General features: G+C 38.4%; 1 protein-coding gene across 9 annotated transcripts in view; it reads left to right on the plus strand.

Moving 5' to 3' along the window:
- Positions 1-18,488: 18,488 nt before the first annotated feature.
- LOC18426503 (bystin-like protein) overlaps positions 18,489-24,188 on the plus strand; it is a 31,073-nt gene continuing 25,373 nt past the window's right edge. For 6 of the 9 annotated variants that reach the window (XM_088871089.1, XM_088871090.1, XM_088871091.1 and 3 more), the window contains exons 1-4: positions 18,489-19,001; positions 19,723-19,898; positions 19,974-20,180; positions 20,581-20,704. In XM_088871089.1, coding sequence (XP_088727215.1) covers positions 19,752-19,898; positions 19,974-20,180; positions 20,581-20,704 — 478 coding nt within the window. In that variant the 5' untranslated portion in view covers positions 18,489-19,001; positions 19,723-19,751. Of the gene's footprint in view, positions 19,020-19,722; positions 19,899-19,973; positions 20,181-20,580; positions 20,705-24,188 lie in introns of all 9 variants that reach the window. The other 3 variants (XM_020662527.2, XM_088871093.1, XM_088871095.1) reach the window with 1 other exon arrangement.

Genomic DNA, 24,188 nt, shown 5'->3' on the forward strand with positions numbered 1-24,188 from the left:
GATCTGCTGAAAGAGCTGAGCCCCTACCCTTATACATGAAATCATTCCTACCTCATCACTAAGGGGTTGAGTCGGGTGTCATTCTATTGCATTTTCCAATAATTTCATCTCTCGGACCATCATGTGAGCCACTGATACCACATGCCTCCTACTCAAGGAGTTTGCTACAACATTTGTCTTTCCCGGGTGGTAGTTGATGCTATAGCTATAGTCATTTAATAAGTTCATCCATCTTCTTTGCCTCATGTTCAACTCGTTTTGAGAAAACAAATACTTAAGGCTCTTATGGTTAGTGAACACTTTAAACTGGGTCCCATATAGATAATGCCTCCAAATTTTCAGGGCGAAAACTACTGCCGCAAGCTCCAAATCATGAATGGGATAATTTTGCTCATATGGCTTTAATTGTCTGAGGCATAGGCTATGACCTTGCCTCGCTACATCAACACACATCCAAGCCCTTTGTGTGAGGCATCAGTATATGCTACAAAATCTTCATTTCCTTCAGGTAAAGTCAGTATCGGGGCCGTAGTCAGTCTCGTCTTCAGCTCTTGAAAGCTTTGCTCACAGGCATCTGACAACACAACCTTTACTTCCTTATGGGTTAGGCGGGTAAGGGGAAGTGCTACTTTGAGAAACCTTCCACAACTCGTCTGTAATAAGCTGCTAGTCCCAAAAAGCTGTGGACTTCCCCATTTAAGCACAACCTCGATTTTATAAGGGTCAACTGTAACCCCATCCTTGAAAACAATATGCTCGAGGAAAGCCATGCTCGGGAGCCAAAATTCACTCTTACTTAACTTGGCATATAACTTCTCAAACTTTAAGGTCTAGAGGACCATTCTTAGATGCTGTTCATGTTCAGTCATATTCTTCAAATACACCAAAATGTCATTAATAAAAACCATCATGAAGTCATCAAGGAAAGGTCTAAAAACTCGATTCATCAAATCCATTAAGACAGCTGGTGCATTGGTTAACCCAAATGGCATCACCAAAAATTCGTAATGACCATATTGGGTCCTGAATACGGTTTTGGAAACATCCTCTTCCTTAACCTGCAATTGATGGTAGTTCGACCGGAGGTCAATCTTAGAAAATACTTGGGCCCCTTAAAGTTGATCAAACAAGTCATGAATTCTAGGCAAGGGGCACTTATTCTTCACCGTCACCTGATTCAGCTGTCTATAATCAATACATAGCCTCAAAGACCCATCCTTCTTCTTTACAAACAGGACTGGTGCGCCCCATGGTGATACATTAGGTCGGATGAACCCCTTATCCAATAGTTCCTGCAATTGCTCTTTCAGTTCTTTTAACTAGGCTATGGCCATCTTGTAAGGGGCTTTAGAAATGGGAGCAATACCAGGGGCTACCTCTATTTCAAACTTTACATCCCTTAATGGGAGCAGAGAGGTTAACTCTTAAGGGAAGACCTCTGAATATTCTCTCACCACAAGTATCCCATACATATTTTGGCCAATAGGCGAGAAGCCCACAGGGCTGAGATGATATGTAGAGGGGAAACATCCTTGATACACATAAAACTCAGTTCAGGTTGGTTCGGGCATTTAAAAGTTACAGTCTTATCATGGAAGCTCATTGTAGCGTGGTGTGTGGATAACCAATCCATGCCCAAAATGATATCAAAATCTTGAATGTCTAGGAGTATTAAGTCTATAGGTAACATATGCCTCTCAGGCACAACCCCATAATGTTATACACTATGTCAGTTTCTATAGCTTCTCCCATAGGTGTACATACTACCAAAGTCCAATCAAGTTGTGCAGGTTTAACATTCAGGTGCGCAAACAGAAAGCGTACCTCAAATAACAGAGGTCGACGCCTTAGCCTCTTGCTTTGTCAGGGTGAAAGCTCAACCTTGAGTCCTTGGCCAGTCCTTTGGTCCCGTCACCGGGCAATCCTTCACTAAATGGCCTGGCTTGTTGCATCTAAAACATGCCCTCTCTTCCTGAAGCACTCGGCTGCCTTATGGTTACTTCGACCACAATAAGGGTAGAATGAGCGACGATTGCCCCTTATATCACTTTGAAAATTCCTCTGAGTCTTGATAGTGCCCTGATTATTTCTGTTCTTAAATCCAGCCCTTGGGGGTGGTCGTGCTTCCTCTTAAAATTCTCGAGCTGCGCTCGTCACTTAAATTGGACCGAATCAGGTAGCTTTTGAGGTCATCACCTGAATTGGACTCGAAGAGGCTTTTAACATCTTCACTCTCATTGGACGTAATCGATGACCTTTTAATGTCATAACTCTTGTTGGACGATTTTAGGGGATCTTTAAGGTCTTTACCTTGCATGGACTGTTGAGTGGGGATTTTAGAGTCTTCACCTTTGTTAAACAACTATGGGGCTTTTAATGTCCTCACCCATGTTGGATAGGTTTTGAATTACTCTAATAGCTATGTATTGACCCCCCTCAGGAAAAAGAACCTACCTTGGGATAAAATCATACAAAGTGGGAAGAGGGGGAATAGGGAGAAGAAATGATTCTTCAACTAGTAGTAGAGAAGGTTTTGCTTTTTCACTTTGAGATTTTGAAGGCCATTTGTTCTCCGTCTTTCTCTTGACAGGTACAGCCTTTCGGGTTTGTGGTATGGAAGCCATATTTGCTTGTCCACGAGGCTTTTCATTCTGCCATGGCCCTGATGCTTTTGCCATGAGCTGCGTATTTTGATAGGAGCTTGGGGAATAGGGACTTCCAGGGTTTCATGACTAAGGTTCTAAACCTACTCCATTATCTAGTGCAACAAAGTCTTGAACTCTTTAGTGACTTTTTGTTGTGCGGGTGGTGTGTTATCTATGAACACTTTACCGTTCTTCACGAGTTTATCCAAGATGACTCTGAACCCATCGCAGCGGAGCAAATCATGTCCCTTCATTTGGACCTCAAGTCCTGACCCTCCTTTTCAAGATATTTCGACTTCTTAGATAGGCATGGTGTAATCATCTCTTGTTGTACCAATGTGTCGAAGATCATAGGGAACATATCGGGAGATAGCATGTCCATGGGAATGCTACAAGGCTGTTTCTCTTGTACTCCAACCATATGTGAGGCTTCCATAGTCTCTTTTACCTTATGAGACCTGTTCGATTGACCTCTCTCTTTTGCCTTCATACTGTGAGAAGTAGAGGAGTGCGCTGTAGTAGAATTTTGAGAGGTTGATGGTTTAGGAGATCCACGAGTTTGAACTGGGATGTTCACAATGATGCGTCCTTCAGCAATGGACTCTTGTATAAACGTTTTGAAACTTGCGCACTGAGATATATTATGGGCCCACACTAGGTGGAATAGGCACCAGAGATTTTCAGTACCTTGAACCAACCCTTGCAGTGCCAGCATTGCAAAAAGATCCAAAAGAAGATTAGATGGTACTTCTTCAGGTTGCAAGGTCTGTATCGCTCTTCTTTGATAGTGACTACATGCGAAGCCTCTACAGTCTCAAAAGCCTTTCTAAGACTTTCTAAATTAATTTGCCCTTTCTGAATCAAGGCCTCGATGTGGTCTTTGAGTTGAAGGCAGTCCTGTACCGGATAGCTCAACATCTGGTGATAAGCACACTATTTCTTGTGATTGGCAAACCCAACTTGATCCGGTCTCTTTGGTTTAAGAAGAATTATCATGCCTTGTTCCAATATCATTCTCAAGAGTCGGCACCCAAGCTTTGTCAAAACTGTATTGTTTGTTCAAATTTTGTGTGAATTGTTTTGACTGATATAAGTTATGTGGTAGAGGCACCCTATTATAGCCCTGAGGCTGAAATTGCTAACATTGGAGTTCCCCCTGACCCTGTAACAGCATTATCCCCTGAGAGGTGTCTAAAGTCTTGAGTGGGGTGACATTAGGTGAGAGTTTGGGGAGAATGGGTGTGGCTGCAACTGCTACACTGACCGTGTTTCTTTGCTAGCTAGCACGAGGGTTAGGTTTATTATTGGTGAATTGCGTCCTTGACCTCCCGCTGAGGTTTGAGCCTAAGTTCCACAATGATGCTTGAGCAGGCTCACGATTTTTACTGCCTTGGAAATCACGTTTGAGAAGGTGAGGGGATTTGAAGCTTCGACTTGAAGGGTAATTTCTTTCTTCATGTTACTTATGCATGTCTACACGGCATCAATTTTAGACATGAGGTTGCTTTGATACACTACGAGATCCCTCCACTTATGTATTCATTTACCGGTTCATTCAGTCCTTAAGTCATCATGAGAAGTTTTATAGCTTGAACTTCTCGTTCTACCTTGTAAAAGCATTTGTAGAACAAATGTTCCACTTCTTCCCAAGAATGAATTGAATTTAGAGGTAAACATGTATACCACTTGAAGGCAGGTCCAACCAAGGTTTCCACAAACTGTCGAATCAGCAGTCTGGGGTCAGAAACTGACTCTTGACATGCTAACACAAAGTGTGCCACATGTGGCTGAGGTAAGCCGGCGCCGTCAAAGACAGGCAATCTTCCTTTTTGATAACCCAGGGGAAAAGTGATTTGATCAATAAAAGGTGGATACGGCTTCTTGTAATGAACCTTTTCCTGTGACTTTGAAGTCTGTAGGCCTTGGATACTTCTATTGATCATAGTTTGAATGTCTTATTGGGTCACTGTTGAGGAAATAGCTTGAGAAGCTATATTTAGTTGGCAGTCAAGAGAAACAAGGGGTTTGGAGGTCTTGGAATTTGGGCCATAAGAGGAGGTGGAGGCCTCCTTTCTTCTTCTTCGAATTGAGGATCAAGAGGATAATTGGCCTCCTGGTGTGAGGATACGCCAATCGGTCAGGCGTTTTCTAGGCCTTTGAGACTGTCCAATATATTGTTTAGGATCTCATAAAAACGCGCCATCGGATCTTCAAGACCATTATCGTTCTGACTGACCATCATCACATCAAATTGTTCTCCAGAGTTAACTGATTCTTCGATGGTGGTAATCCTGGTTCTTTTCACACCTCGATCTGGCAATCCAAGTAGCAAGAGCTCAAATTGCCCCAATTGAACTTGGGACTACCACAAAGATCGAGTGATTATTGGCTCTTGACAGCCTTGGGGTAGCATTACCGGTAAGCATGGCGCATGAAGGCCTTGAGGCCATCTCTCAATTCGGATGGGCTCATGATGGACTTAGGGCCATTGCTCAATTCGGATGGGCTCATGATGGCCTTGAGGCCATATTTCTCTTCATTGCTCTTGACGACCTTGGGGCCGTAAATCAGACAAACTAGGTTCATCTTGCACCTCTACGACACAACAATGAACAATGTCACTCGTCTCAGGTTCTTCCATCGTTCACAACAGATAGAATGAGTTCTGCTTTAGTAGATCTTCTGAAGTTGAAGACTCTACTTTCTTTTTCCGAAATGGCGCCTCCATCCCTTTTATTTGTTTGACTCATAGATTCCAATAAATTTTCTCCCAGAATTGGATCTGGTTTTGACATCCTGATCGACTGGTTTGTCCTAAGAGATGAGAACAAAGTTAATCAACTCGGACAAAGTGTGATGCCCTGAGAGGAGGGAGCTCAGAGAAGGAAGGGGTTGCTTTGTCATTTTTGGGGGCATCATTTTGCCTCGAGTCTAGCCTCGAGGGCTAGCTCGAGTGTATGAAGGAGTAGACATGAGAGTGCTCGAAGGGAATTTCTTCGAGTACCATGTAGTCATGGGTTTAGGGGTAGATGAGGGCTTATTGACCTTTTCCCTTGTACCCGGTAGCAATATTTGACCTCCATGTATGTGCAAAGTCCACATAAGTGTTTGGGGTGGCATGGGAACCAGCCCCCGATGTGGTGAGAGGTTTGGTATTTGGAATGCCAACCTTTGCAATTTGGATGGGTTTGGTGCATATTTGTATATGACCTTCGATTAATTTGAAGGTTGTGTGCTAGTTTAGGTATAGCCTTCTGACTGCCCCGAGCTGAAAGATTAACATGCGATGCATGGGTGGTTCGAGGACCACCTTTAGTGGGTCAGGGTCCCAAGAGACCCGAATTAAGTGAGGTGATTGGGGTGAGCTTTTGCTTACCTTGATTTATCATAGCAATGGTTGAACCATTTGCCATGACACATGTAAGCATGTGTGAAATGGCTTTGGAGGCATCTGAGCAAGATGGTCTGGCGAGGGAATCCCAGCAAACGTGTATGGGACAATGTACTGGTATGAGCAGTGCCCATGTAGAGAGAGGGTGGGGTAACTTTGCCACTACCCACGGAGATGGTGGTCTTAGATGAACCAACCATGGGAAGAGAAGGAGTGGTGTTAGACTAGTATAGTGTTTACTAGTAGCAAAGTGAACATGAAGAGGGTGGTAGTGAACATGAAGAGGGTGGTCTTAAGATCACTCATGCAGTTTACATCAATGGACTTGCCTTTGATGTCGGTAGAGAGCGAACAAAAGGTATGAGTACCCTTTCCCGAGTTTCCCTTAACTTGGGCTAGGGTGATAGTGTCAGAGGGACCATTCAAGAGATACATGGGAGTAGGGATGATGAAATCCCCAATTCGAATGAAAGAGGAGTAATTGAACTCCATAGCTGTTTTTATTTTTAAGAAAGAAAGAAATGAAATGTTTACTCCGGAGCAATCCATGCCAACTAGAGGGTGGTTTTTCCCCAGTGGAATCGCCAGTTGGTCAGGGCTTGGGTCGGACCAGTTCGCATCTAACCGCCTCTCGAACAACTACGTGGCCCCCATGAGGGTCGCTCGCACGTCTCGTCGTGTCATTTTGTGTGGATAGGTGTGTCTAACTTGTGAGAGGGTTTTAAAGAACATCGAAGAGATGAACTAGAGCACCTTCCTCACAGCGGTTGGGGTCGTGGGAAAAGTCCGTGAAAGAACACCCTCTAGATCACTTCACGAAAGCCCTCCGGCTATCCAGCAGTGCGGTTTGGACGCGAACCCCTCTCAAACATCAACACTTCATCTCGGTTCTTTCTTATAAAATGCTATGGGAATTCAAATGAAAATGCTCCTCTTTAGTGGGTTGTATGAATGAGTGGCTCTGACATGGCTTAGGAATGGGGGAGAAGAAAGTCTTATCGCAGCTTGCACACTATATAACTGGGTAGTTGAGATAGCGAGAGAATCAAAATTATGAAGAAGACTTACTCAGGACGACTACAACTCTAGTGAATGGGTGTCAGAGAAGTAATGTCTCTTACAAACCGCAATTCACTGTATGAGAAGGTAGATAGAGTAACAAATCCATAATTAAAACTCTAAAATATTATCGTATGACCTTCTCGGTTCAAGTGTTTTAAGCGATGAAAAAGACAATCAGTGAAATAAATGCAGACGGCTAGGTGAGGGTAGAGATACACAGAGGTGAGTGCAATTGAAGGTGTGCGAAGAGAGTGCTGGTAGGAATGTGCATAGAGCATAAGTACAAATGCGCGAAGAGAGCGCGGGTACTAATGTGCATAGGGCATAGGTACAAGTACGCGAAGAGAGTGCGTGTAGGAATATGTGTAGAGCATAAGTACAGGTGCACGAAGAGAGCGCGGGTAGGAATGTGTGTAGAGCACGAGTACAAGTGCGCAGCATGGTGCATGTACAAATGTACGTAGAGCACAAATATAGGTGAGCGAAGAGAGCTTAGGTAGGAATGTACGTAGAGCATAGGTACAGGTACACAAAGAGAGCTCGGGGGGGAATGTGAGTAGAGCACATATACAGGTACGCGAAGAGAGTGTGGGTAGGAATGTGCGTAGAGCACATGTACAAATGCGCAGCAGGGCGCGGGTAGAAATGTGCGTAGAGCACAAGAACAACTGCGCAGCAGGGCGCGGGTAGAAATGTGTGTAGAGCACGGGAACAAGCGCACAGTAGGACGCGGGTGAACGAGTGCACAACAGAGTACTTGTAGACACAGGGGGAAGTAAGGCCTGACCTAGGCATGGGTTGATGACCTCAGGCAAGAAAGAATGAGAGCAGAAGAGAGAGAAGAGAGAGAGAAAGGGAGGCGAGAGAGTGGTCTTATGGTGTGTGTGTATGCCTAGGTGCACCTCCACAAGTCTTCTTTGAGGCACGTGAGAGAGAGAAGGTAAGGGTTTAGGGGTAGTGTGGTGTATTGTGTACGATGTGGGCTATAGTGGAGTTGGGAAAGGGCAGTGGTGTATGGTAGACTAGGGGTATTTCTCTCTCTAACAAATTTTTCTCTCTCCTTTTCCTTTAGTCTTGAACTTACGAGCAAAGCAAAGATAATAAACAAGAATTCACTCTCAAATGCTCATGTATTACTATGATCAAGCCTTCAAAGACTAAAAATTCAATAACTTATAACAAGTGATGGGTTTCCTTATGAATAGCAACCACTAAACATGGGTGGAATGCTTAAAAGTATCCCAAATTATCAAAAAAATACACAATTACTGAATTACAATAATTATCCCATATTTGGACCAAATGACCAAAATACCCCTCAACACTTGTCAACAAATGACAAAACCATCCCTCCATGAGGGGCCTCTTGTTATGGCTAATCTTTGGGAGCTTTTTCGGATACCTATGATGGTAATTCGAACGATCAATCATCGTATAATTGATGCTTGCATACTTGTGAATGTTTTGATGCCTTTTGATTGTTTTGAGACTGATTTTTTAGGAAGAACTCAAAATCCGACCAAGTTCATAACCTTTGCAAATCTTTAACCCTCAATGTTGCTTGATTTGTGATGTTCCAAGTCTTCATTTTTGTCACAACTTGGAGAGGACATTGTCACAATTATTTTGCAGTAATTTTGGTCCGTTTTAGTCTGGAATTGAGCATTTTCCAAATTCGGGAGGTTATTAGAAAATAGGTTTCTAGCAACCGAAAAAATATGCCTTTCTTCAATCTTAAAATGTGCATTATCCAGCTTCCAATTTCGCATAAAACTTGTACCAAATTGTAGCTCTTCAACACACAGTTGCAACGAACCCATATTTGTGATGATCCGTCACCAAAATCTTGAGTTATGGCCTTCCAAAGAATTGGATGTTTTCTTATGAATCCATTTTTTGGGCACATCTTCTCTCTAGAAATTCTCTCACTTTGGGTCACGTCAGGATGCGTGCCGTATATCAAAATGATTGGGTCGTCATGGTCTAGCTTGTGTCCAAATTTGAGCTTAATTGGATTGAAAACAAGCAAAATATGACCATTTAAAAATCATCTAGAAATGAGAAAACACAGTTTCATAATGAAAACTGGTTCACTGAGGCCGCACCGTGATAGTAAAACCCACTTTTTTTTTATGGTAAGTTAGGCCCAGAATAGTCCCGAAAGGTCTGATTGAGCCGAAATTTGGTACTTGAGGTTTTTTTGACGTTTTGGATTCAATGACGATGGTCTGGTACTAATTGGAGACCTATAAAATATGGATATAGTTGTAGGGTCCACTTTCAGCATGATAGGAGCTGGTCTTGAAAACCAAGTTTATTCTGATCATATGAAAACTTATCAGAATGTGACAAAACTTTACAAATGTCCTTGGGGTATCCCAAACTACCATTTTCATGCATTTTGAAGCTGTTCCAATACTTCTTTAGAGGTTGCCCAATTTTTGGCTTATTTTTGTAGTGTTCCCATGGTCTAGCGATATCTTGAGTATCGGCAGGACCAGGGTGCTATTAGCTCTATATTTATTCGTTATGAGAATACAAGTACGTTAAAAATGACATATGACACCGTCAAATGATGAAAATACAATTTACCATTTGGAGTTATTTGAAATGGCATTAGGGACATTTCCAATGTAGCCCCAAGAACGCGCTTCACCATTTCATGACAATCCCCAAGGGATCAGAGGCTGGCCTATAATGACTGGAGATTCCTTTGGGGCATATGTCGATAAATAGCAAAAATACCTTGAATGACTTGAAGACACTCGTAATGTCACCAAAGGCATTGCCAATGTCGCCCAACCCACAATTCTACAACAACCCCCAAGGGATCCAAAACAATATCCTACCGGCCTAACATTGGGCATGCCGAACCCAATGGATGATTACCATAAGAGTATGTATCAATAAATGACCAAAAGTCCCCTCTGTCATTTGGAGACAATTACAACTTACTGGCAACCTTAGCAAAATCGCCATATCTTACTCTCCAAATTGACCTAGATCCGACCTAACACGGATACCAGATTCCCCAAATAATTAATTAATTGGTCAAAACCAATGATCCATCAATACTTCCCAACAGATACTGGAAATATCTGCTAGGGGCAGTCCAATTCGATATTCGTCCCTAGAGGCATGATGTTAAACTGATTACCTCATCCATGGATGCATGATGTTAAAGTACTTACCTCGTCCATCACCGCATGTTGTAAAATTTCTTGGATGGCTCCTCGATCGCATGAGTTTAAAATGCGAACCAAATTTATTTTCAATCTTTCAAAAATATCTCTTTTAAAAACCCAAAAGTTCAGTATTAGGGGCAATCTTGGTATGGGAATTTATCAAAAAAACCTTCACTATGTGTATGTCTTTTCCCAAGTTTTGGTTCAAATCGTAACCCAACGTTAGCATTTGTTCTAAAACCTTCCTCCCTGATTTCAAAACTTTCTTGCTCTGAAAAATGATTTTCGAAAACAAAGGAGTCGGAACAGCCCCGGTAATGATGATCACATTGCACTCATAATCACTCAATCCAAACAGGAAATAACTACGGCAACTAGGAACTACTTACCATACCCAATTTCCCCATTGTAGACAGAAAACAAAAAGAAAAACTCCCAATTCCTAAGTCATCACCAGCCTTAGACAACCCTAGGAACACACAGGGAACATGAGGCCATCTATGATCAATTCAGTCGAGATTTCTCCGCCCTTCTCAACTACTACGTTCCATACAAGATGATTTTGACTTAAATCTTCTAAGATGTGGTACACCGGCCCTACAATCTACAAACGAAGCTACAACCTTCAAGACCCAAATGATGATTCCGGGAGCGACCAAGCTGTGACGCCCCAAACAATGGGCTAAGCTAACCATCGGGTCCTAGGTGTGACCACCAGACATGACAGGCCCCTCTCTCAAGAGGCCATGACTTCATGAATGAAGAGTCAAGATTTTCTCATCTACTCAACTCTTTTACTACAAGGGTCTACTTCTTTGCATCTTTGTGTCTCACCATTTGAGTGTCACCATTTGAGTGAGACACAAGCAACAAAGAGGGGCAATTGTAGGCACCCCGATCTCGATTGGAAGGGTTATAGATAGGTCAAAATGTCACAAGCAGACTACCTTGGTGTTATAAACCATTCACCCCACCAGTATCCCTTCTCTGTAAACCTAGCCTCATTGTTCAAGTGGGACCAAGGGCGCAAGAGGTTGAATAAGGCGAGACAGACCCAAAGTGACCTGACTATGAAGCATTCAATAGGAAAGGCTCTGATGTTATCTCAACGGGCACCAAAGCCTTACCAAAAGTCTGACAGTAAGGTATTAGAAGCACCACAGTCACAGCATGGGCGACCCGGGACACCAAAGGCCTAGCACCAAGTCCCAAACCCCCATTTTCAAGCTACAATAGGATCCATTTTCAAGCTACAACAGGATCAAGGAGTCTAGCGGCTCCAACACCATTTCCAATAGCGCTAGGTCCCGAGACCTTCATTAGGAGAGACACAGCTTGACCGATATAATTGAAGTGATAGACTGACATGTCAGTCCGTACATGCCATCGCGGCAGGCCTGTACTGACATGTCAGCTGTCAGTACGGAATAATATTGTCAATCTCCTATTGGTTGATGATCAAATGAAGGTACAACAAGAACGACAGGACAGTCGGTATCCGGCAACAGTTGGAATGTCGTCGATGCTAATCCAACTTCAAACTACGATTGATCAAATTAGAGCTATCAGACCACAACATGTCCTGAACAGTGCTTGAAGACAGTCAAAATGCCACCGGCGCCATTGCTAATGGCGCCAGAATTTGACAAGTTGTACAGAACCCGCATTAATGAGCAATTAATATCTACTGATCGTCATTATTACAGCATTAATAACATGGTGTCATTCCAACTAGCACCAACGCCAATCCAAATAACGCAAAAGCTCTGAAGACTCAAAAACTCGCACAAAACTGGATATAAGTTGTCAGGGGCTCATTTTCACCTATAAAAAGCCCCTTTTACATAAGGAAAAAGGTCCAAGTTTTGTCAATCTTGTGCCTCGACTATGCCTAAAAATTTCTTGATCTTAAGCATAAGCTTGAACTTGAGAGAAGACCCCTTTTGAGCAACTCCTATCCTACCAAACCCTTCAAGCCAAAGCTACGACACAAACCCCTTCAAGCTAGACTTCAAATCGAAGGCAGTCTAGATAATCAAACCTTCAGACCCCCTTCTTCCTATTTCTATTTGTCCAGTTAATAACTGAGAAAGTTTGGGTTGATTGCAACTTTACTATCTAAATCGGCGCCGACTCTGGGTATCAGGCCTGGGGGACCGACCTAAATGTTTTCTTCTCTTCTCTCTCTTTTATTAGTCTTCTGAGATTTGTTCTCATTCATCACTTGCATTTATGGTTTGCATGTTTTTCATTTCAGTCAGATTTGTTTATTTTCCTTTAGTTCCCTTGTTCTTGATCCTATTTGTATTCCCTTAGTTAATATTATATTTATTGTACTATATTAGTTATATTTAATATCTTCTTCCTTCTTTTATCTCCTTTACTATATAATCATTTTTCCCTTTTAGATTTGTATTTATTTCTTTTGATTTGTTATATTTACCCATCTTCTTTATCTCTCTCATTTAATAAGGTAGACCTTCTTCTTTCACCCCCATTTCTTGTCCTCCCATTGAATAGTTACTCTTCTCTTATTAACAACACTTATCTCTTGATAGGTTTTATGTTTATTCCTTTCTCTCACTTCACTACTTTATGAAGTAGATCCCCCTTTCCTCCACCTTCACTACTTCATGAACATACATTCTCTTAGTTTGTGGCATTGTTGCCCTTTATTAATTTTCCTTAGTAAATAGTACAGTCCCCTTTTTCTCATTTATTAGTTTTCATTTCCTTTTGTGTGGTTATTTTTCTCTTTTCCTTGTGATATTAACTTCTATTTTAATTTGTTGTGCATTCCTCTTTTCCCCTCTTATTTATGAAATAATGTAAATCTCTCATGTCTCTCACGCGTTCTAATATCGCACTTGTTAGTTTTCCTTTATTGGGTCTTTCCATTTTAGCTTCAGATGTTTACTTTAACATCTTTTATTTGCTTTCATTTTATGGTATGAATCTTTTCCCTTATATTTTGTTCAATAGGTTTCCTTATTCTTTTCCAATCACATCTATCGTTCTCAGCTTTTTAACTATCTTTTGTTAATAGTTTGGGTTTGTCCACCCCTCTCATCCCTTACCCTCTCTTATAATTAATTTATTTTTTCCTTATGATTTTGTTCAATAGCTTAGTCTCTCTTCATTTCTTCTTGTTATTTTTGTTTTTCTTGATCTTCACTATCTTCTATTGGGGATTTGTATTTATCTATCATCCTCTCCCCTTTTTTTATGAATCATTCATTACTTCTCTCGATTTCAATCATCTTAACCCTCTTTCTTATGCTCTTTCCTTTTATTTCTCTTTTATATTTAGTTTTGTTACTTTTGTTGCATTTAGCTATCTTCTACTCTCATCTCTTCTATTTTACTTCTCCTCATGTTGCATTATTATCTTTATTCGTATTATATGTCATGCATGCTTAGATTAGTTTTATATCCTTATCTCCATGCTTTTTACTTTCTTATCTTTCTTGTACTTCGTAGTTAGATTCTTTATTCCGATTTATTTACATCTCCCTAGTTTAGCCGCTTATTTGTGATTCTCTTCTCTTGTTCTCTTTCCAAATTCATTTTCATAAAATCTTCCTCTTATCTCAAAACCCTTTTAAAATCTTCTTGGTCGAGTTCCAATGTTAAGATAGTACGGAAGCTGACTTTGTCGACGATTCAAGAGGGAAGGTTTTAGGACCAGATTCTCACTCGGAGCGTAAATTGACGGGACCCATACTCTACCAACTTATCGATTTGTCTGTACCCGAAAATCAAGGTGGGGGCGTAGTTCCCTACCCGCAATTTCGAGTATAAACATTTGGCTAATTGGATCATCCTATCTTTTCCTATATGAGCAAGCTTAACATACCACATTATGGAGTTGTATGTAATATAAGAGGTGGAAAAAGATGATGATGTCATATAGGTAGAAGGAAATAAAACATTAACATCTTCATTATCTAAAACAAACAAGTCATTCATAAATTCGGGCCTATCAATGAAAACTATCTGGAAATGTAAATGTAGCATAACTAAGCATGAAACTGCCTCTAACTATACATAGAATTGAAAACAAATTTTTTCTCATTTCGGGAGTATAAATGACAGACATCATGGAGAAGATGGGTCTGTCCACTTCGAAATTGGCGTTGGTAAGTTCCGACCCTAGCTCATCCTTTAGGGGTTGTTTGGATACTTGGAAATATATTGTCCGTGAAATATATTACTGGCATAATACATTACCTGTAAATGGATTGTTATTGTTTGGGTGGTATTTAGATGCAACCTGGGAAATACATTGTTATCTGGAAGGAATATAGGAAATGCATTACCAACCTTGTACCAGCACGTGCCTATAAACTATCATTTCTTTCTCTTTTGTCACAAAATTCCACTAAAATGTATAATTATCATTTCCTTCTTTTTTGTCATAAAATTCCACTAAAATACTGAATTAAAATCATTATCACACTATTCCAAAAATATTTATAATAGTAACATTATCACCATTCCAAAAAGATTTTCTAATAATAACTTGTACCATTTTACAGTCATGACACTATTTTCTACTTATTTTAAGTGCCTTTGGCACTTGTATGCAATCACATGCTTTCTAACATGACATTGGTTTCAACATGATAAGTCATCGAAACAATATGATTGGAATAACATGATTTTATTATGATAAGCGTTATTTTTATTTATTTTTAATAGAAGTTTTTCAAATGTCTCTCAATATAATTTCAAACAAATAATAAATTTATGATACTAAATTCAAAATTTGTAGGGTACAAGTTAAAAAATGGGAAATAGTTTGATTAGTAAACTAGAAGGTGTGGTAATTGCAATATAAAATTTTGAGGTATTGGAGGAGACTAAAGATGTATGTTATTTCAATTGAGATTTTAGTAATCTCTTATGAGGATTATGTTGTGTGAAATTTTTTATTATGATTGTGTTGTGTAATTTATCATTGATTACTATTTTTATTTTTATTATTTTTGTTTTTATATGATACTGATGCCTTCAAATGAGGGTATGAGCGTAAAAAGGGAGGGATTTTTATTTTTATTATTATATGACATTGATGCCTTTAGATGAGGGGATGAGCTTGGGAGGGATCACATTATGTTTTGTAAAAAAAATTATATGATTGTGTTGTGTAAATTATCATTGATTACTGATTTTTATTTTGATTATTTTTGTTTTTATGACAGTTGATACCTTCAGATAAGGGGACAAGCTTAAAAAGGGAGGGATCACCTAGTTATTATAAAGAGAGAGGGTTTAGAAGATTTTTTTAATCAGGGGATTGGGTAGGAAAAAAGGCACGCAAACGATTTCCCAAGGTGATGGGAAAGTTAGAAAAAGTTATTATAGCCTCGCACCATCAATGACTTTATGCTTTCCCAAAATTCTAGAAGAGGCCTAAGCAATCCGAACATCTGTTGCTCGTGACTAAGTTTGTTTTCAGCTGCTTCAAGGTCATGTATCATTTTAGACATTTTTCGAACACGGTGAAGAAAGGAATTAAAAAAATCACATTTTTATTTCTTAGAAAAGAACAATTTCAAATTTCGATTATTATCATAGTTAGAGTTAGATATCTTTTCGAGAGAATATTATCATAGTTAATATTGTTGAACTCTAAAATTTACATCTTTAAAATATATTTTGTTTAGGTGCAGTTTGTATAGAGTCGATGCTCTAAACAATCAAAGTATACACACCTTCAAATAGTGTAAAAAATGTGGTTTCAATACTGAAAAACTTTGTGATACCTTTAAAATAAATTGTCATCTTTAATTATAAATTTTAAAGCTTCAAAAATAGTGTAAATCGAGCAGATCTATGAAAACTTGAAAATCTTGAAAATTGACGATCTAAAAATGTGTTACAAGATGCACTATTTTCAAAACTTGAAATCCATTTTTTTTCTCATGTCCATGTATCTTGATGTCGGGATTATCAATTTGAGGACATTTAGGCTTCAAAATAACCTCTTCTAGTGAAATTTTGTGGTGGGCTCTAATTTGATTGTTTAGAGTCTCGGCTCTATATAAACTTTTTCCATTTTGTTTTGTGGGGACACAACATACACTTTTTCTAGATAAATTTCCATGTAAAAAATAAGTGAATTTATATAATGAGACCAGTTATGGTCACATTACTTTTGACCATTGGATGTGAGATTGGGTTATGCAATTATTCCATTGACCATGCTAAAACTTCAAAAAAACAAATTTCTCAGACTTTGTGACACATCAAAGCTATCAAATTTCACATTAAATGGTTTTAAGGAACTGTGACCACCTTGTATCAAAAGTAAATGGTCTCATTCCATACAATCCTAAAAAATAAACCATGTACTATAAATCTCTTTCGAGCTAACCTAGGTACAAAACTAAGTTTGTATGAACCGGCCAGGTCCACTGGAATAGAAACAAAGAAAAGAACAATAGAGCTCTAATCATAATTAGCAAGTCATGGATTATCAATAAATCAGTTCACTATAAAATTGGAAACAAATCATTTTTATTTTAAAAAGTCGGATGAAAAAATCGGGTAAAAAATACGGATCAGCAAAAATACTTCATATAAGGATATCGCTAATATATCGGATTAGGCTAAAAAAATCGAAGTAAAAAAATCGGATAAATTTATAATATTAGAAATTTTGAAATTCTAAAAAAGAAAAACTATGTCAAAGCCATCAATAACTAATTCATCCATAAAATCTTTACTAGATTGATATAATTAAGTCAATTAATTTAGATGCCCCGTGACTCTTATCCAATCATCCAATATTAAATACATAATTAACTAGTATATACTAAATGAAAATGTACCACATAAATCTACCCATTAAATACTTTGAGAAACATCACATCTACTTATTACATACCAAAAACAAATATACTATATAAACTTATTCATTAAATACTTTAACTATCGTATGGTGACAAATATACTCTATAAATTTATTCATTAAATACTTAAGCTATGGTATGGTGACAATATACCATATAAATTTCTTCATTAAATACTTAAACATCACACCTATTTAACCCAGTATAAAAAACAATACAATATTATTTGTTTGGGAAAATTGTTGAAAACCCCTTAAAATATACTTTTTAGATACTCTACCCCCGTCCTAAACTTTTCTCACTTCTTTTTCTCAAAAACTATCTTTTCTAACTAATACCCCATAACTCAAAAAGTGATATCTTTTTTGACAAAAATACCCCTTCCCGTACCTTCACTGTACGAACAAATCATTTAGACGGACCCCAATAGTATTTTCACCGGACCGCGGTTGTTATTTGCCGAACTTATGATGTATGTTGGATTGCATTTCTACAATACCAGACTTCTTATTTAGACAGTGATATGCTGGACCGTAGACTACTAACGCCGAACCACCCTACTCATGTATTAAAATGTTGAATCGAGACCATGAAATGCCGGACTTACGTCTTCAATAGTAAAATCACCGGAGTAAAGTTCTGTAATGCTGAACCGCGAGTAAGATATTGCCAGACTGCATCCTCCCAGTGCCAGATAAATCGACCATAACGCAGAAGTGAAATAGTTAAACGCCGGACTTAACATCATTCCAGAAACACATGTCAGACTGTACATTGCAAACTCCGGACTGACCCTATTCCAGTGAGTAAATTGTCGGAGCACTACTTCAAATCACAGGTCTGTCCACGTTACAGTAAACATATTGCCGAACCGTGCACATACACTGCCGGACAACTGCATCAAAACGCCGGAGTGATTTTATTACAGTACGTAAATAGCCGGACGTAACCCACAAAACGTCGGACGCCTAGTCAAATATTGGATCGACCATCACAAAATGCTAGACTGCCTATGCAAATGTCGGACTACCTACACAAATACCCTTTTTAACATAGAAGTTAAAAAGATGGGTAATTTTATCTTGATTTCTATTTTTATTAGGTTGAGGGTATTAATTAGAAAAATATAGCTTTCGAGAAAAAGAAGTGAACAAAGTTTAGGGTGGGATAGAGTGTCTTAAAATTATATTTTAGGGGGTTTTAAGTAATTTTCTCTTTTTGTCTCACAATGATTTAACTATGCTATGGTGACTATGGTCGCTCTATAACTATGGTTAAAGTTTTTAACTATGGTAGGGTGACTATGGTCACTTATTAGTTTTATAATTTTCTTTAATCGAAAAGAGGCTCGTAGGATTTTGGGCTCTGTGTTTACGGTTTAGAGAGAGACGAAGGGAGAACAAACAGAAGAAAATAGGGCTGGAGGCTCTTAGGAATTTGGGTTTCATATCTCTGCATTTACGGTTTAGAGAGAGAAGAAGGAAGAACGAAGGGAAGAAAATAGGGCTGGGCTCATAGCCATTAGGGTTTACAGAGAGAGCCAGTAGGGTTTATAGAGTTAATTAGGGTTTATAGAGAAAGCCGGTAGGGTTTATAGAGTGAGAAGAAGGAAGAAGGAAGAGATCATGGGCTTCACAAACCCTAATGGAAGAGGCCCTAACTGATTTTTAGAGAAAGAAAAGGAAGATGGGATGATGATTAGGGATAGTTTGAAGAGGATTGTTTGAGAGAAAGCCCTAATTCTACTGATTTGTGAAGTCGCCCTAACTGATTTTTAGAGAGAGAAAAGGAAGAGGGTTTTTCATTTTCTTGGGGAAACAACAAGCAGAGCTGAAGAAGGTTTGAGCAACTAATCCTATAGGTACAATTGCTTGCTCCTGTAAGTTTACAGTTTACACTATATTGTTTATCTTTGTTATCACGTAATAAAAGACAAAATATTGTTTACATAGTCCTGTAGTCACACTCTCTGTTTCTCATTCATCAGTAAAAGACTATGTTTTGAGTTCTAGTTTGTGCCATAAACAGTATTTTCACAAAAACAATTATCACAAATAATCACAGAAATCTGCATGTATTTGATTTTCTTTGCACAATGATATACTTTACAAAATGATTTGCTATAAACAGTATTTCATTACACAATGATTTTCCATAATAATAACAACTGAAATGTCCATCTATTTGTTTAAGTTTAAAAAAAAAGGGAGAAAAAAAATTCATACCTTCAATCTGCATCTGCGGCTTTGAAGAACACAGTGGGGATAAAACTTTCCATTTTAGGTTTTTTTTTGAAATAATATTTTTTTTTCAAAAGCATGAAAGTAGCAATGGCTGCAATAGAAGAAAAAAAAAAAAATGTTTCAAAAAAAATTATAGGTAAAAAAAGATACGATATTTTGGCCTGATTTAAATCGTATGAAAAAATCGTGTTTTCTTTTTATGAAAACTTTTTTTTATGAAAACTACTGATTTTTGCCGACCTTTTCTGAAAGTCGCCATGTAAAACTGTTTCAATAAAAACGTCGATTTTTTTAAACAATGCCAATTAAAAGGCTATTGGCTAACTATGGTTCTGATAGGGTTTCTGCCCATCAATCCACAAATCTTTATGGCGAAGAAGAGGAAAGAGAGGGGTGGCGATGGAGAAGGTTCCTCCATCTCCAAGAGAAAAGAGCGGATCGGTATAGCAGACAAACCTGAATTCATTTCCAGGAATCGCGCTCGCCTTCCCAAAAAACACCAACAAGATGAAGAAGTAATTTTCTCTCTCTTTCTCTCTCAACGATTTCTACTTTTTCTTTGCTCACCAACTGATTACTGTTTCTTTCAGTATGTGGCTACAAAATTGAGCCAAAAGATTTTGAAAGAGGCACGAAAGCAACAGAAAGAAATAGAGGACGATGAAGAGTCGGAACTTGCAAAAACCCAACTCTCGTTCTCGGATGCAGCTGCTGAAATTCGAAATAATCTATCTGAAAGTGATGATGAGGATTTTGGTGGGTTTTCGGAAACTCAGAGCCGTTATGAAGATTATGAGGTAAAGAAGCCATCTTTATACTTTTTAATGTTCATCTGGTTTTGTTTCTTATTTACTCTTTAGAGGAGGCGCTTTTTTCTTGATTGGGGGTTATATCCTTTTGATTTTCTTTTTGTATTTGGATGGATTTTTTTGTTTTTAATTGTGGAGTGAATATTATAAGTTATCTATTAAATGTTATGTTTATGTTTTTTTTTTTTTCACTTTGGTTAGGTGAATGAAAACTTTGTGCTTTATGTTCTGTGTCGCCGCTTTTGTTTCTTCTTCTTCCTTTTTTAAATGCATTTCTTCTACATTGTTGGGGTGCTATTCCCTATGGATTTTTTTCTGTAATTTATTTTAGTTTATTTTTTAGTCAATAGATTGAGGTTCATGACTTGTGGTTTTTTTTTCTTTGCAGGAGATCAATGAGGAGGACGAGAGAGTGTTGGAGGCATTCATGTCAAAAGATGCTCCTCCCTTGAGGACCTTGGCCGATATTATCATTGCAAAGATTAGAGAAAAGGATGCCCAAGTTGCTCAAGGTTGTTTTCTTCCTCTAGAGCTCTCCTCTGATCACTTCCACCTCTGTTATTATTGCTACCACTCTGAGTTCTATATCCTAAGACAGTATTACTACAATATTACATTTGATTAGGCATGAGTTGTATCATTGTGATGATAAGTAGCATAATTCATGCAACTTATAATGTCCTTTCCCTTCTTTATGAGATTTGTATTGTTATATCCATTTTTGCTAGGGGTTCTTCATAATGTGTTAGGTAGTAGGTTGTAAGTGGTATTACCAATCAATATGCTGTTGGGTCTTACCAAATGATGTCCTAGCTGATATTCGGATCCATAATAACAAATGGACTCCATAGACATATTGATTTGCCACTGGATTATCTCCACTTTGTGCGAGCAGTGGTTTTTTATTTCTGCTTACAGAACTGTCATTTGTACATTGTGTTCCTGGTTCATTATCATATGTTGTTGGTAGTTTTCAAGTATTGGTGCATTTTATGAAGCATGGTTTGGATCCCTAGTTGTGATACTGATTAGAACTTTGTGCTATTTATCAAGATAAGCAGTTTCATACATTTTATGGAACATGGTTTAGATCCCTAGCTGTGATACTTATTAGAACTTTGAGCTACTTAAAATGTTTGTTGGGAGTTGTAACTTTTTCTTTTCACTTCAGCTCTTATCTTTTCTATTTTGTTCCCAATTAGAATGATCAATTAAGGTCATTTGAATGATCCAAAGCCTGGTGCTGCATAAGTAATCATTGTGTTGTTGAATGATGCAAACCTGCGTAAGTTTCTGTTTGAATGTTGCGTTTGCACGAGCATGATGGTCTTTAGGTTTATAACTATTTTCATAGATGTTTTGAATAATTGATAATCAACTTGGACTGAAGTTGGTAGTCACATTCAGTGTATGAAAAGTTGGCTGCCTTTGCTGACTAGGCAGCTTTGCAGCCTCTAGATGATTTGGGCGCTACATGCCTGCAAACCAAGCCCCTATCCAATGGTGGAGAAAATTATAGATTCATAATAAATCTTCTAGAATTGCAGGTTTAAGTGTCCACAGTTTGTTGGGCCCAAAGAGAATCTAGGAGAGTTTTGGCATCTGAAACTCATCTATTTGGTTTGCCTTTGATTAAGGCTTGAAGAGGTTGGCATTCTTTGTTATTATTATTTTTTTAAATTTCATCTTCCGGGTTAAATAGACAATCTGATTGGATGGAAACATGCAAAACTACCAACTATACATACTAAATTTCATTATTTTGAAAATTTAAATTCAAAAAGTGAGATTTAGGCAATAAATGCTCTACCCCTCAACATCCTTTCCCTCCTGTTGTTGTCCATAGCTGATGGCGCCCTCATTCATGATGCAGTCGCCTAGGCTCCGCTTACAGCACTGTTCATGGTTTGGTTAGAACCTCTGTGCTCTTTACTAGGCCATATGGTTTTTAGGCTGTAGATTCTACTGGCTTCTATCAAAGTTTCAAAGGGAGAATCCTTATCATTGGGGGCTTTCCTACTCCCTACCTTTGTATATCGCGTGCTACTAAACAAATGTGATCAGTGTCCAGTTTTTGCTACTAAAATATGATACTACTGGCTGTTGGGATTCAATCCTATTACTTTATAGGTCAGCTCAACTTCAATGTTGCAAAAGGTGCCGCCTTTGTAACCCCTTTCTCTTCATCCATCTTTTTTCTATTTAGAGTCATATTTGTACTTGAGGGGTTGTGTTTTACTGTTTTTCTAAACCTCTCAAAGAACTTGATGGCACTATGGTGTTATCAAATGCAATATGTGGACTCAAGTTGCTGGGAGAGTTCGATGTGCTATGCATGTCAGTGCTGCCATGATGCAGGTACATCACTTTTGATGCTGGTAATACATATAAAAACAAAATTAATAAAATTTTAAGAATACAAATGACAACATGAATATATGATTTATGTGTCCGTAGGTATTTTAATTGAGTATTTTTCTCCTAAGATATAGATTTTATGAGTTGCTGATGGAGATTAACATAGACATGTTTTCTCTCTATTCTTTATATGGTTAACTTGTAAAATAAAGTGATCCAATCAATTTATTGCATTCAATAAAACACGAAAGATTATTGTTTGTTCCAACCAAGCGCTTAAAATATTAGCATTTTGCAGCTAAGTACACTGTAGCATACAGCCAAAAGTAATAGTCTAAATTAAAATTGTTTACTTGGTTTCATCTCCTGGGCCCTTGAAACCCTCAATAACTCAATAAATCTTCTCATGGTATCCTTCAAAAGATATCACAAAATCGATATTTTCCTGAAAAAGCCGACAAAGTTTGTTGCAATCCTTCAAATCGAAAAAAAAGTTTTACTTTTCAAATCTTGAGTTTCATCCCTTAGAACCAACAAAGGATTGGTTCTAAGGGGTTATTTGGGGCTTATATACACCTCCCACACCAAAACCCCCCCGGGGGAAAAACAGAAAAAAAATATCTCCCCCCTTTTTACAGCAGGATGTGTGGAGGGAGGGGAGTGTCTTTTTTTACTGGTGATCGTGGGCATTATTTCTTCCCAGGTCATGCATATATGGGTGCATCACATGGTGTGATTCACTGCTTAGGCTTGCGCATCTTGCAAGCCTGCGTCGGAGGCTTGTCGGCACTGCTTTGATGCAGCCACATGGTTTGTTATGCGGCTGTATCTGAGTATCTGATAACCATGGATGGAACTCATAGCTACTAGCAGTTATGGATCAATCAATAACTTGTTGGTCCTTAGATATGCTTGTATTTTTTATATCAAGAATCTTTGAGCAATGGCACGCATGCTAAGAAGGGATCTACTATTTTTAAACTAAAGTCCTTCAAAGTTTGAAGGTCCATGTAATTCCTATAATTTATCTGATGCAACATTTTTTCAGAGTTGAACTTTATTTTGATCCAAATTTGTTTCACATGATATTCAACAGTGTTTATTTATTTATTTTAAATTGACTTAACCTTGTGGACCTTCTTAAATGCTCCTGAATATCTATGTCATTATTTTATCATTACATCTTATGATTCTGGTTGTGACATAACCTTGTAGGAACTTTTAGTTGATTTATCAGGGATGATCATTGTGATTGATCAAGATAAAACATTATTTTGGGCTACTTAGCCCATGTCTCGGATGTTTCAGTAATGACCGTTTCAGAAGGATGTTCGGTGGTGTGAATGGTGGGTTCTTTTTCTTTGGTTTTGGTCACATTTTAGAAAGAATATTAAGTTTTCGGAATTGAGGGATGCGTCTTTTGCTTGTTAACTTAGAAGCTGTGTCTATCTCATTCTCTTGGAGTATACGATGATTTGCCGGTTGGATGCCACTTGATGTTTACTTTGTTTGGTTTTTCGTTGAAGTATTCAGCATTTGTCTGGTCAATGGTCATTTGCTTGGCTTGTTTTGGGATTTCAATACTAATGCTCTTACTATCCAATCATATATGCGAGAATCATATCCTTCTGCATTGTT

This window comes from Amborella trichopoda, chromosome 7 (genome assembly GCF_054954075.1).
Source record: "Amborella trichopoda isolate Santa Cruz 75 chromosome 7, AtrichopodaSantaCruz75HAP2 v2.0, whole genome shotgun sequence".
Taxonomy (NCBI): Eukaryota; Viridiplantae; Streptophyta; class Magnoliopsida; order Amborellales; family Amborellaceae; genus Amborella; species Amborella trichopoda.